The sequence below is a fragment of the Aulonocara stuartgranti genome, assembly GCF_965226115.1.
Source record: "Aulonocara stuartgranti genome assembly, chromosome: 5".
In the NCBI taxonomy this organism is placed as follows: Eukaryota; Metazoa; Chordata; class Actinopteri; order Cichliformes; family Cichlidae; genus Aulonocara; species Aulonocara stuartgranti.
Window position 1 is genome coordinate 24,991,956 of NC_138943.1, and position 14,575 is coordinate 25,006,530.

The window sequence follows — 14,575 nt, forward strand, 5'->3', positions numbered from 1 at the left end:
CGAATTTCTGTCCCAAGCTTCGAAAAAATAATTCTTCCACTTCTTAATGTGAGCTGTTCAGATTTATTTCTGACTCGTACATACAAACAAAAGATGTCACGGTCAAAAAACTATTTGCTGCTACAGCGCACACTTCCATTGCCGTCCTGGCTCACTCTAACCTGCTACAACACATGCGCTGTAACGTTTTCTTACCCGACACAAATGAAACACGCAGCATTTATTCTCTAACAACATATCATACAAAATTAAACATGTAACAATAACTGAAACAGTATCAAAAATATTTCTCTATAGATTGGCTCTAACACACAAGACAAACAAAATAAAGCTGTCACTGTGCTGACTGCAAAGAATCTAATGAGAAATGGTACAAAGAAGTCTGGATATTACTAAAAGGATTTCTTTTGGATGTAATAAAACATTATCCATTGTCATCCAGTCAAATCATGTTAAGGCTTAGAGAACAGGCACCATGAGATGGCATCATCTGCTAAATGTATGACACACATAGGTTAGCTCTTATTTTTTCATGTATTTTAGATGTGATTTCATAAGGAGATTTTTGTTTGCTTATTTGTTTAAAATAAAACTTCTCTTACCTTTAGTTTTGCCAGAGGGGAATACTGAGTAAATCTGCAGTCACTGTGTCTTTCCAGCTGCCAGCTGCTTTACAATTCTTACTGGAATGAAGCCATTGTTAATGTAATTAGTTCCACCTGTGGCTATTTCTACTTTGGAAAATCAAACTGCAATGAAAATGATGTGTAATCTGATTTGTCTGGACTCAGTATATACTTACCGCACACTTAGGAACACATTGCTACCATTGGGTTGGATCCCCTTGGCCTTCAGAATTGTAAGTAAGTTCTTCGTGGCACAGATTCAGTAAAGTGCTGCAAATGTTCCTCAGAGGGTTTGCTCCATGTTGAAATGAAGCATCACACAGTTGCTGCAGATGTCAGTTGCACCTCCATCATGTGACTCTCATATCCCAATTAAGCTCTACTGAATCTGCATCTGGTGACTGTGGAGGTCATCTAGGTACAGTTAACTATTGTCATGTTTAAGAAACCAGTTTGACATGACATGGCTGGTGCATTAGCCTGCTGTAGTAGACCACAGTGTACTTTATAAAAGGATGGACATGATCAGCATCATTACTCAAGTGCGCTGTTGTGTCTAAATGATGCTCAGTTGGTACTAAGGGGCCCGAAATGTGCCAAGAAAATATCCCCACACCATTACACCACAGCACCAGTCTGAACTATTGATACAAGGCAGGATGGAGCCATGCTTTCATGTTGTTTACACCATATTCTGACCCTACCATCCAACTGTTGTTCCAGAAACAGACTCATTGGACCAGGAAACACTTTTTCTTATTTTCTGTCATCCTAATTTGGTGAGGCTGTGTAAAATGTAGCCTCACTTCCTTCTTCTTAGCTGACAGGACTGGCACCTGTGTAGAGCTCAGCCCATCTGCTTCATGGTCGTGATCTTCTGCAGACATTGGTTGTGAGGAGTGGTTGAATTACTCTTCCCTTCCTACTAATATTATTTCATCATCATTTCAACTGCTGTAACAAAAGAATTTCCCAAATATGGGATAAATAAAGGAATTCTCATTTCATTCCTATCAGCTAGAAGCAGTCTACTCTGACCTCTGACATCAACAAAGCATTTTCACCCACAGAACTGCAGCTCACTGGATATTTTCCCTTTTTAGGCCATTCTCTGTAGACCCTAGAGATGGCTGTTTGGGGGAAATCCCAGTAGATGAGCAGTTTCTGAAATAGTCAAACAAAACCCCTCTGACACCCACAACCATGTCACGTTCAGTCACTTGAACTAGCTTCCATCTCCATTCTCATGCAGGTCGTCTTAATCTTGTTTAAAAGCGATGAGTGACTGAGCAATTAGACACGCATTAACCTGCAGAAGGACAGCTGTACCACTCAAATATGAAGATTCACGTTATTGCAGCACACTTTATCAGAACCAGATAGAGCAGTCAGATACAAAGTATGAAGATGGTGAGTTTGAGAAAAGTTCAGTTTGAATTTGAAGTGTGTGTGTAACATAGACTCCAATGAAATGTTTGTGCAAAGACAGGACATTAAAGCAAAAGCTTTGGGAGTACTGCATTAATCATATGCTGCTGTCCACTACAACTTAAGTTTTGCCATTCACAGTTTGAAGACAGTATGTTTTTTTTTTATTCAATGAGTTTTGTCTGCATGTATGTGTGATGCATTTGAATACATATAGAAACTTTAAGGAAAGCACAGTGTCTATATACATAGTGAACAAATTCCAGGGCAAAAGATGATTGAAACCCAAGTAAAGCAACAAGATTTATAGGTCAGTGAAGGCGTTGCATCGTGTCAGGACTGTCAGCAAGAATTTCGCACATATTTATGCGCTCTCTTTGCTTTCCAACTTCCACACCTGGGTGAAAACCTACAGTCAGATGCTTTGAGTCCCAGTGTGAAAAGCAGTCAGAGGCAGCAACGGAGAAAAGCAGAAAACACTCCCTTTAAAAGAGGCTGGCAGATAAAACTGTTCATGTTTGATATCTCCAAACTTTATACAAACTAGTGTTATGGTTTGTTCTTAATTCCCCTCTGCAAATGTATTGTTTTTTGGCTATTGCCATACTGGCATCTAGCAGAGAGCTGATTTAGTGTGCAGTGCTGCACTCTACTGGTAGCTGCTCAGAAATAACTATGATGATAATAGTAAAACTATCTACAATCAGAAGCATCACAGGACTGGGAGGACTTAACAGATAACATTTTTGTTTGCTTACATGGAGCCAGAAGATACGTGCAAGTCTATGCAAAATTTCCAGTTTATACTACTGGAAGGAGGACAGCAGGAATGTTGCTCCTAATCTTATTTATGCTATTGCAAATTTGGTCCTTCTGCCAACACGTCAGGAGATCTCAGGGCGCACGAGTGGAAAGTGAGTCCAACTAAAACATTAATATGAACAATTAATCAGAACACACACACACTGGCCACTCCCTTGGGTACATCTGTTTGAGCGTTTGTTAGGAAAAATATTTAATAGGCCAATCACATTCCAGCAACTCAATGCATTTAGGCATGTAGACACGGTCAAGATAACCTGAGCTGTTGAACCGAACGGCGGAATGGGGAAGAAAGGCTACTGAAGTGACTTCCAGCGTATGGCTGTCTGAGTTTCAGAAACTGCTGCTGACCTCCTGGGATTTTCCGCAGACAACCACCTCTAGGGTTTACAGAGAATGGTTTGAGCTGCTAGGAAAGGAACAGCAACGCAAATAACCACTTGTTCCAACCAGGATATAGGGCATCTTTGAATGAATATGTTAAAGCAGGTGGGATAAAGCAGCAGAAGACCACTCTCGTCAGCTAGGAACAGAAAACTGAAGTGACATTTTAACAGGCTCACCAAACTTGGAGAAGAGACGACTATGAAAAAAAAAAACTAAAATTAAAAAATATATATATCTAGATCTCAATCTAGTCGAGCACCTTTGGAATGTGGTGGAATGGGAGAGAGTGACGGAAGAGTGTGAGATGGGCAGCCAACATTACATCAATATACACCAGAACCATTGAACCTATTCAAGGAAGAATTAAGGGGAAAAAAGTGAGGTTCAATCTGTTACCAGCTAGGTGTAACTAATGAAATGGCCAGTGAGTGTGTATGATGACTATAGTTAAACTTGACTCCTAGGTTATCACACTTTAATATTCCAGAGTAATCAGCTTAAATCAATAGATGCATAATCCCCGTACACTGGCAGTAAACAGCATTGAATGGAAAGATACTCAAATGTATATTTAGTCACAAAAACTATCCTATGTCCTCTGGAAATATTTTAAGACAAAAACGACTAAACAAAGATGCTAAAAAGTCATAAGATGGAATCATTGCGGTCGCATTTGTATACGCAAATATGCTTAGATTTTTTTAGGGGTTGAATACTGCATACTGCAAAAGTACATCTTTGGTGTGACGCATATATACACACACACACACACACACATACACATATATATATATATATATATATATATATGTGTGTGTGTGTGTGTGTGTGTGTGTGTGTGTGTAATACAATTCAACAATAATTCAATGATACTCGAAAAGATTTTCAAATTCTTTTTTTATTGAATCATTAGAAAAATTACAAAAAGAAAAAGCTTAGTTGCACTTTTAACTGACAACAATGTGCAAATATACATTCATTTTTTATTTGCTTCATCTTTTTGCTTTTGTTGCTGGGTTTAATGACATCATCGTACAGCACCAATAACCATGATTTCCTAATATCTGCTTCATTGATTGCCATCAGCAAATCTAGCATTAACTGTTTTTTTTATCCATCACTGTATAATCTAGTTTCCTAAATTTAAAGATACAGTGCTTAACAAATGCTTTTAAAATTGATTAAGCAGTCATTGACGAAACAGAAAAACAAACATTATTTTAGAAATCCTGTCAAAAACCTACTTAAAATTAATGAATTCACTGAACTTAATTTGAGCCGGCACTAACAACTAATCTTTCTGTTGGTCTCTTTTTCTTTTAAGTGCTTTACTATTTTTTCTGAATTTTTGTAAAACAGCAAATTTGAAAATTCATGGATAACATGAATTACACTTTAGCATTAGAAATATAATTTCAATTAAAACCCTTGTCCATAATGTTGGATTAACCATTACATTTAAGTATATACCACTACTGTTTAGAGTCATTAAGAAGAAACAAATAAGAAAATAAAAAATATTTTACCAGCTGACATACAAATTAATATTTTAATGCAATTGGCACATCCCTAATGGCAACACGTGTGTACCTACTTTTGAAGTTGTTCAGTTTTTCCCAGTGCAAATATGTCATCGTGAAAAAAATTAAATAAAATGCAGACATAAAAATAACAACCTGACAGCAGGTTCTTCATCATCTGATGGCTCAAGATATGACAGACTACCTACATTTCACTAAACTGTTTTCAAACACATGAATTTAGAGCTCGATCAAAGATAGCAAAATGTAATGAGTATGATTTAAGGTACATATGGAGTCAAAATCTTAACATGTTTTGCAAAAGGGACAAATCCCTTTTTTAAGGTTTTTCCCCATTAAGAATTCAAAACACACCTAAACTTACTAAATAATGTTAATTAATCTAAGCATTTTCACCTTACTGAGAAATGCTAGAGCTTCCCAAAAGACAGCACTTAGAAAGACAATAAATAGACATGATTAGAGGCTACCCCACTGATTACTCAAAAGACTCTCCCTTAAGATCATGATGTAGTGAAGATCCGCTGGTATCATATTTTTATATTATTTGCCCTTTATTTATTAACCCATTCAGGGAGAGCATTTCAAGTAATACAATTATTTTACCACCACATATAAAGCCAAGAATCACTACATGGGCTCAGCCAAGCAGGAACTTCAATGAGAAAGTGTTCTGTTTTTTTCCCCCCTTCTCTCTCATATAATAAACAGGCTTAGTGTGTGATAACATGTCTGCCTGTGTGATAACAAAACCCTGAACAGACATTTAAGAAATTAATACCCAGTTTGATTGTAGAGCTCTATGAGGTTGGTTTGGCTGGATTTAGTCTCAAACAGGTGCAACTTTGCCCTGAAAAGTAACAAAACACGCACAATGAAAAGACATGAATTTGTATATGTCACTGAAACATTTCAGATATTGCACAAAGTGTATAATACAACAATAATGGTCTTTTAATCATTTTTTGAACTGCAACTGAATCCAAAATTAAAGATGACTTAACTAAAATAAGACTGTGGTTCAGGTCAAAGACAGACTAAGAATGACCGACGGATTCGAAAATCATCTAAGATAAAAGTTCATTTCATGTTGTAAAAATGCTGCATAACAAGGTCATCTGCAATTTCCTGTAGAGTAAGTCAGTATAGCCTCAGTAACTTTGCCAAGTGCGTCAGGTTTAACAAGTTCAATCAGGACAAAGTGCAGTGTCCTTTTAATAAAACACTAGAAACATTTATACAAAAAGACTCTCTGACCCTTACTTTTCTCCTCTTCTGTAGAGCTTTGGTTACATACACTTATCATTTTAATTATTTGTTTGAACTGTTATTTTACCAGGGTGGAATATCTGTACTGCATACATCCCAAATACCTTAAAAAAACCATGTATTCATTTGTTTTTCATTTTGGATTTTCTCTAATCTACAGAGTCAAAATTATGAAAATCTTTGAATAAGAGGTTTTAAAGGTTCAACAGTTTTGTTTCACTTGACAAAATTAAGACCTATTAACTTCTTGTTTTTGTAATCATGACTAAATATAACTGATAGTTTCTCTTTGGCAGTATAAAAATGATTTGTTTGTCAGCACTTAGTGGATTGACCTATAAAATGGGAAAGTCCAAGGAAGGTAAGGTCTCTCTGAGCCATTCATAAACAACCGCTTATCCCAAAACCATCAATTCAAACACTTGTACGCAAGTACAGGTTATTTTTAGTTTGTTGCCACTTTGTCAAGGTCTGGATGAAGACCCACACTCTCACTATCACATGAAAGGAAACTGACAGGATGACTGTCAACATAGCAGAGAAAGTTTACATCACCATCAACTGAGAGTACCAAGCTTGGACAAGCAAAATGCTTATTGGAGAAATGTTTTATGATCAGATGAGACTAAGACTGATCTATTTGGCCACAATGACGATTATTAGCCACTCCCTCGTGCTTTACTCTCGCGCTGCTCCGTGTGGCAAATCGAGTGCACCTCTCTGCATTTTGACCACGTGTCACAACAATTAAGAGCAGCGGTCCCCAACCTTTTTTGCCCCACGAACCGGTTTATGCCCGACAATATTTTCATGGACCGGCCTTTAAGGTGTCGCGGATAAATACAACAAAATTAAACTAGTACTGGTACCGAAAAAAAGAAAATTTATTCATAACGCACGTGAAAAGACCCAGGAAAACCGAGTAAACGTTAAAAAAGGTTACCAAATTAACGCTGAAAACCGATAAAAAAACCCTGAAAACTATACACTTCACACCTGAGCCTCAACTCTCGCGGCTCGGTACCAAACGACTCACGGACCGGACCAGTCCGAGGCCCGGGGGTTGGGGACCGCTGATTAAGAGGACCCGAGGGAAGCTCGGAAAGCTAAGCAGAAGTTATTTGGAGAGGAGAGTGACTGCCATTGGTTGAAAAGAGAGGTAAAAAAAACTTCAGTGGTGTGGAAACATTATGGGTTCGCGAGTCAGACGTGGATCAAGTAGACATAGTGTGTAAACTTTGCTACAGTGTCGTAGCTGCACCACAGAGCAACACCACAAAGTTCACTAAACATAGATGTTTACATTTTTCATTTATTTTTTATATTGCAAACATTTGCACTGTTATCAGTATTTGCACACTATTTTATATTATTTTTTGACAATCTTTAAAGTCATTATTCAATACATTGTTACTGTTAAATAAATATCGTCAAATAATCGAGATCTCAATTTCAGTGAAAATAATCGTGATTATCATTTTTGCCATAATCGAGCAGCCCTATATATATATATATGAGCTTGTGTGGATTGGAGAAAATGTATGAGATGTATGCCTTACTGTGATTCCACCCTGGAAAAAGAGCAGTTCAAAGAAATCAATAAAAGCCCCAAATTACCATGGTATTCTTACTCATTACAAGTGTATTTACATAAACATATTGTTTAACCAATATTTGCAGTGGGACAATTGAAAGGCTACTTCAGCTGTCATTTTTTTCAGTGTCTGACCTCCAACCTTATTATGATTAACATCTAATACACAGAAAAATATATTTGGAAATCCCAAGATTCTTGAGTCATTGCATTAACAAAAAAAGAAGAAGAAAAGGTTTCGACACAGTCCATCCGGCAGCTTGTCATCAATACCCCAGTCAACCTTTTTTGGTTGAGGTTTACTGTCATATTTAGACTTAAATCTGAAGTGATCTGAATCTTAAAAGTTTACTTACCCATCCACCTTTCTCAGTGATCCATTTGCCCACCCGCCTGTTGAGGAATGAAGCCAAGGCTGTCTTGACATTCTCTTTCATCTCTGGGTATGAGTTTTTCAGATAAAGTCCAATAGCTGCTGAGGCCCGGATCAGCTGCATCTCTGGAGCAATGTCAGCTTTCTGAGCGACATGACTCTTACATAGGAGCTCCACGCCACGTTCAAATGCAGCCTCTGTAGCCTGGGGTGAGAGGAGGCGGTACTTTATAAGAAGCCGGAAAACAAACATCCTAATAACTCTGACCACATCCATCCATCTTCTTCAACTGACACCAATACTTTATCTCCTAAATTATCAGCATACAATAGAGCATATTATATTAACCTCCTAGGACCTGGCATCCACATACAGTGGGGCAAAAAAGTATTTAGTCAGCCACCGATTGTGCAAGTTCCCCCACTTAAAATGATGACAGAGGTCAGTAATTTGCACCAGAGGTACACTTCAACTGTGAGAGACAGAATGTGAAAAAAAAATCCATGAATTCACATGGTAGGATTTGTAAAGAATTTATTCATAAATCAGGGTGGAAAATAAGTATTTGGTCACCTCAAACAAGGAAAATCTATTTCATGGTGACTCTGGTGATGATCTAACACCGAAATATATGGTTCAGAATCAAACTGGGACTTTAAGCTCTTCCCATTATCTAACATTATCTAGCTCAGCTGTTACAAAACCAAACTGGACACTGTAGATTTAGAAACTTAAAACAGTTTACAATCATCCTGCTGCTGTGTGAATAATGACAAAGAGGACATTAAATAAGGGTGTGTTTTATGGGTTTACCTCTGTTGCTGCGGTTTTCTTCAGCTCATCTAATGCTTTTTTAAAATTGGGGTCCTTATTCAGGGTATCGGCGACAGCTCTCAGTTTATCAGCGATTATAACCGGGTCAAAATCGTCTTTAAAAACACAGAGAAGCACACGGTTAATACGTTTGTCATATTAACACTGACAGTCATCCTACGTTAGACCTGCTAACAACAAGCAATGGACGAAGACACTGAGATGAACTCCGTGGGGTATAAGAGGAAATAATAATATTAGACTAAAAATGCCAGACTCAAAACGTCTTCTTCATGTTTTAATATTATTTAATGTCTGCTAGGAGCGAATTTCGACTGCAGCAGAAATAAAACAAGGAAACACTTTAATGCCAACCATTCAAAAATGAAAGCGTTCAGAGTAAGCGTTTTAGCTTACTGTGGCTAGCTTACTCGGTTGGGTATAAGAAACGTTATATTTCACATACAAAAGCTGCACTAACCTGAACTGTCAGTCTCCAAATCACCATCTATCATACGGGGCCTCGCACTGTTTTCGTCGTTAAACAGCGATTCAATTATCTCGTTTGTTTGCCACTCTACAATTTTTTCATCCGGCGCCATGGCTATGACTAACTATAAGCAGCCGGAGGAGCAATAGTTGGCTAATTTCCGGTGTGCGCCACTCCCCTCTCACCATCCACGTATCCGTGAAAACACAGGATTAAAATAATACTATCCTGCTTATGCACAAAACACCTATTATATTTTTGTGCAAACAGGCTACATTAAACGTCAAATAATGAAGTCTGTCACGTTTTACATTCTTCCTGCATGTTGTCCCTAACAGAGTCTTCTGTTACAGACAACATTTTTCTTCAGGTTTTGAGGTTAACACTTCATCATTGCATTTGTCTGAACTTTTATTCGGTCACTTTGAATCTATTTAAAGGCGTACGGGAGTGGGATGGGCTGTACTGTGACGGTTGTGTTTTCTTCACTTTGAAAAATATTGCATCATTTCCTGGTGAAGAACTCAACCCTAACTAGCCTGAACCGAACAATACCCCACTCATAATTCAACGCTGAAATTAAACGTGTGAGAGTACTTCTATTTGGGCACCAAAAATCATTGGTGATGGAGATCCTTTATGGGGTGCTCAACAGGGTCGGCAGCAGACCATAGGAACTAAACAGATAACTAACTTTCTTGGATTGCAGATACAAAGCAGGAGAGTCTTGGTTTGAGGGTGGGTCAGTAAACTCACAAGATACTAGGCCGAGTATTTGTGAGTGCAATATCCTTGACATATTTCCTTCTCTTTTTTTCTCGTAATATCCGAGTAGGGTCATGCTTTTCATTATGAAACTGTTTGAACGAGAGTTGCAGTTGAAGTGTATCTGCAGAAGTCCGGGTGACTTTACTGGCCTACACCCCGTCCATGCTCAAACACTCTTAAATTTCATCATAGTACCCCTAGAAATAACTATAGTGATAGCAATTATAATAATGTATTTTGATATTGTTTTCTAACATTTTCTTTTATTTCTCAACTTTTCTGTTAGAGTCGCTTCAGGTTTAAACAAGTTTTAATCCCCCGTGTTCCTGATATCATGATGTTACACTACATTCACACAGATGCTCTGCATTCTTCAGCAGTGGGGCAAGTTCATTGTGTGTTTACATTCCAGCAAGTCTCCAGAGGGCAAATGAGAAATGTGACCTGTCAATGGCCAGCGGCAGCCCATATTCAATTAGAATATTGTTATAAAGTTATTTAAAATAAGCCTTTTATTGGTAGTAAAATCTGTTTCACTGTTACATTTACCTTTTGGTGACAGGACAAAGGCTGAGGGAGGAGGATAGAGATGCAGAGAAGGAGAGACAGCAAAGAAAAAAGAAACAGGTAACAGTGGACATGCAGTGAAAGTCAATAATATTTAACAAGGTTTCTGTTTTGCTCACATTCATTGATGATGAGTTCAAATTCTACACAGAGCATATTAATTGATATGAATGGTAGGATTTACCAGGATTTCATATGAAAATCTCCAAAAGCTCATATGCTTTTGGAGATAAGTTTGTAATTACATAATTTACAAGAACAGACACTAGACACACAACCTGTTGTGCAGTTTATCTCCAGAAGATGGCGGCATTCACCTTCTGACCATGCCCTTTCATGTGAGCTGCCCCACCCTGGTGCAAACACCGTGGCTCTTGGACACTAAGACAATAGTTTGAGCAACATCTACATTATTCACATTCTTAATTACAACATGTGGTGGTACCATACATGTTAGAACATTGTGTGCATATGCATCTGGTGTGCACACAAAGCAGAATCGTTAATGCATCATCCCATACGCTGCATAAACACCAGGATTTTTAACCAATAGCTAAAATTTAAATCTCAATGCAAAACAAGGAGCACTGTCTCACAGTACACCAGCCTTTCTAGCTGTGAGTATGAGATTTGTGGACAGGTGACCATGATATTTCAGCAGAGAGCTCAATACAGTTTTTTCTGATTTATTTTAGATTAGCCCAAGCTAACTTGGGACCAGCCAACACTTTGATTTCTAAAAGACAGTGCAATAGCTGCTAAAGGCCCCTTTTTGCTTCATTTTAGTCTCATCTGTACAAGAATGATGTTGACTTTTGTGCTTATGATACTTGTTAATGAAACCACGTAAATAAAAAAGAGAAGTTGATAGAGTCACTAATTAAAGTGGCTACTAAAGAGGAGTTACCACCAGTGATTACTAGTCATGTTTTTGAGAAGTACAATCTAAAGAAGTCTACAGCAAAATAAGATTCAGCAGCTGGTAGGTTGGAAAACAGGCTAATAGTCAGAAATCTAGGCAGTGTAGATACAAAAATCTAGCAACCCCCCCTCAAACAATAAAAACAAATGAATACAGATTAAGGAATAAATAGATTGGTAATGGATAATGGATCATGGATTTATAGGAGAATCATTGAGGATAACTGGTGGTCAGAAAGCATCTGAAATGAGAGAGTATTGATTGATGGCTGTAGAACAGTGTTTATCAGTTGAAATGTTGGCAATCATTTGGAGCCAATAGCCTAAGCAAATAAATTCAAAGAGAGGACAAGAGGAAGATAGATGGAAAACCCTGTGAGTAGTTAACTGCAGGGCTTTTGGTTAAATAAGAACATATGAGGTGAAGCAGGCAAGTAATAAATCCTGCATTACAGATGGCACATTCTATTTTTTACTTTCATTAGGTACTAGAGCTGATTAAGACCATACTATTGCACATATTATGCACACAATTAGCCAGTTCAACTGGCTAATTCACACTGGCTCTGAACTTTGACTCTTTTACTCTTTTATCCAACGAAACGAATAAAAAGGGCATGCATGTTAGTCAGAAGGGGTGCACTTCCACTGTGGATCACGTGATGGTCAAAAGGATGCTGGCCATTCTATACTAAGGGTATTCTTCAAATACTATTCAGCATATTTTTCTGGTATACTAAATTGTATTGTTGTATGGGTACTGGAGCACAGCTGACATTTTGCTTTGGAGGGTAAGAGTTCTCCTGTCACAAGCATCAGCTTGTTTTCTGTGTTCATGACTGTAACAGCACAGAGATTCATTTCTGAAGCCCTTGAATCAGTGTGGAGTGGAAAGGAGAGGTTACCAATTCTTTTCAGCTTAGTCGGGATCCTCTCTTCTGGCTTTGTGTAATGAAATACCTGATCAATAACTGCTGGTGTTGTTGCTTTTCATTATTTATGCACTGTGGTACCAGTAGTCCCAGCATTTCACTGAGCATTATTCCACCTTGTATCGGCCTGTGAGAGTTTTTATAGTTTACAAAGCACATACGTCTGGTTTAAAATGGTCCTGTCTCCCAAGGCCTTTTTATCTATACGCCATCCCTTTGACCATGTATTTTGGCAGATCCACTAATGCCCATTAACTATTGGTAATTTTGATACATCTAATCCTGGGCAAATGGTAACTGGACTTGTTCTTATACGACACTTTTTTCTACTACATTTGGGTTGTTAAAGCACTTCATACATTCAGATCTATTGATGCCTAAGCAGTTTTGAACACATTGGAAAGAATAACTTGGGGTTCGGTATCTTGTACAAGGATACTTGGGCATGCAGACTGGAGCAGCCAGGGACTTAACCACCTTCTCATTAATAGATGATCTACTCTACCTTCTGAACTACAGCCACTCCATGGTAAGCTATTTCAGACATATCCTAGGAAGACACAAGACACAACTAGGGCATGCTGGAAAGATTATTATGGGAGGATTATTTCTTACTGGCTTGGGAATGCCTTGGTGTATCCTTGGAAGAGCTCGAGTTGAGGTGGTTAGGGAGAGGGAGGTCTGAGTGTCTGTGCTTAGACTGCTGTCCATACAGCCTGGACCTGGATAAACAGCAGAAAATGCATGGTTCAATATGTGTATATATGTTATACACCACTTTGCATTTATTCATGAATTATTATTAAACTTTGGTTCTCTTCCACAGTGTGTCTTTTGTCCCATATCTTCAGGATATGCTATCTGCCACAACAGGATGGCTACGCTTCCCTGAATCTAGCTCTGGCGAGGTTTCTTCTTGTTAAAAAGGAGTTCTTCCTTCCCACTGTTGCCAAGTGCTCACTTATACTGGGTCCTCTGATTATAGTGGTTTTAACCTTATTATTTAGGATTGTTACGGTACAATATAAAAAACCTTGAGCTGATACTTGTTGTGAATACGAGTTATATAAATAAATTGAATGGATGTTACAAAAACAGCTGCTTATCCTGCACATTTTGCCCAGTCCTTCAGTTAATGCCACCAATGCACCTCAGTGCAGTCATATTTACATAATAAATCCATTCTGAGTGAGCTGATTCACTGAACCAGGGGTTAGTTTAATACAACTTTTAATCACAGAATAATTTCAATTCTCTGCCCACACACTGCCAATAATAATAATGGCACATCAAAACTCTTTCCAGCTATACAAGGAAGAGGAAATATATTTTGTTTTTAAATGATGTGTTTTGAAAAATATTGTTTCTAAATTTCATGTTAATTTCTTTTACATATTTTATACAACTCTTTCTCGTGCTCATGTGCCACATGTTGTATATTCATTATCACTGCTCTAAGATCCACTTTGGATTCCAAATCTATGACACTGGTGTGAGTGCACATTATGATATCCTGAGCACAGATCGGAGATTGACTAACAGCAAGTCTGCATCTACACATTAACTTACCTTCGATTATAAAGATCCTGCTGGTCTAATTAATTCTGAAGGATTAGAGTGCTGCTCTTCGCTGCTCACTTATTGCTTCTCGCACTAAGTGTGCTTCTCTCAACTGAGTTTACAGTCCTCTTTTTGTAGTATACACTTTCAGATAACTGGATGGAAAGCTCTGGAACATTGAATGAGCCTTTTAAACAGTTAGTAGGCATATGGATTTTTTGTGTTCATGGTGGTGCTCATAGGTTGAGCACAGAAAAACAGAAGACTTTAATGATGTAGTTACATCTTTACAAGTTAAATGTGCTTCTTTGACATGAAGTTGGTTCACATGAATATCCATAGACAACGTGACCTCTGTGAGTCAGCTCACATTTGTTATTTCGTCCCATGGAGCCAGAATGGGAAGTTGCAGTTATGGTTGGGTGGAGGGGTGAAAGTCGCTGCCCTTTTTGTCTGGGTGTGATTGCCCTTTTGAAATGTCGA

General features: G+C 38.0%; 1 protein-coding gene across 1 annotated transcript; it reads right to left on the reverse strand.

Moving 5' to 3' along the window:
- Positions 1-4,143: 4,143 nt before the first annotated feature.
- LOC309707451 (uncharacterized protein) lies at positions 4,144-9,507 on the reverse strand. Its single transcript, XM_082534791.1, has 4 exons — positions 9,336-9,507; positions 8,855-8,970; positions 8,024-8,245; positions 4,144-5,654 (listed from the first exon to the last, which is right to left on the reverse strand). The coding sequence occupies exons 1-4, from the start codon at positions 9,454-9,456 to the stop codon at positions 5,634-5,636; spliced, it is 480 nt and encodes a 159-aa protein (XP_082390917.1). The 5' UTR covers positions 9,457-9,507; the 3' UTR covers positions 4,144-5,633.
- Between the last annotated feature and the right edge of the window lie 5,068 nt (positions 9,508-14,575).

Coding starts and splice junctions, on each gene's coding strand:
- LOC309707451 (XM_082534791.1), bottom strand. CDS start 9,456: ATGGCGCCGGATGAAAAAATTGTAGAGTGGCAAACAAACGAGATAATT. Junction 8,971..9,335: donor TTTGGAGACTGACAGTTCAG/GTTAGTGCAGCT, acceptor GTGTTTTTAAAG/ACGATTTTGACCCGGTTATA. Junction 8,246..8,854: donor AGAAAACCGCAGCAACAGAG/GTAAACCCATAA, acceptor CTCTCACCCCAG/GCTACAGAGGCTGCATTTGA.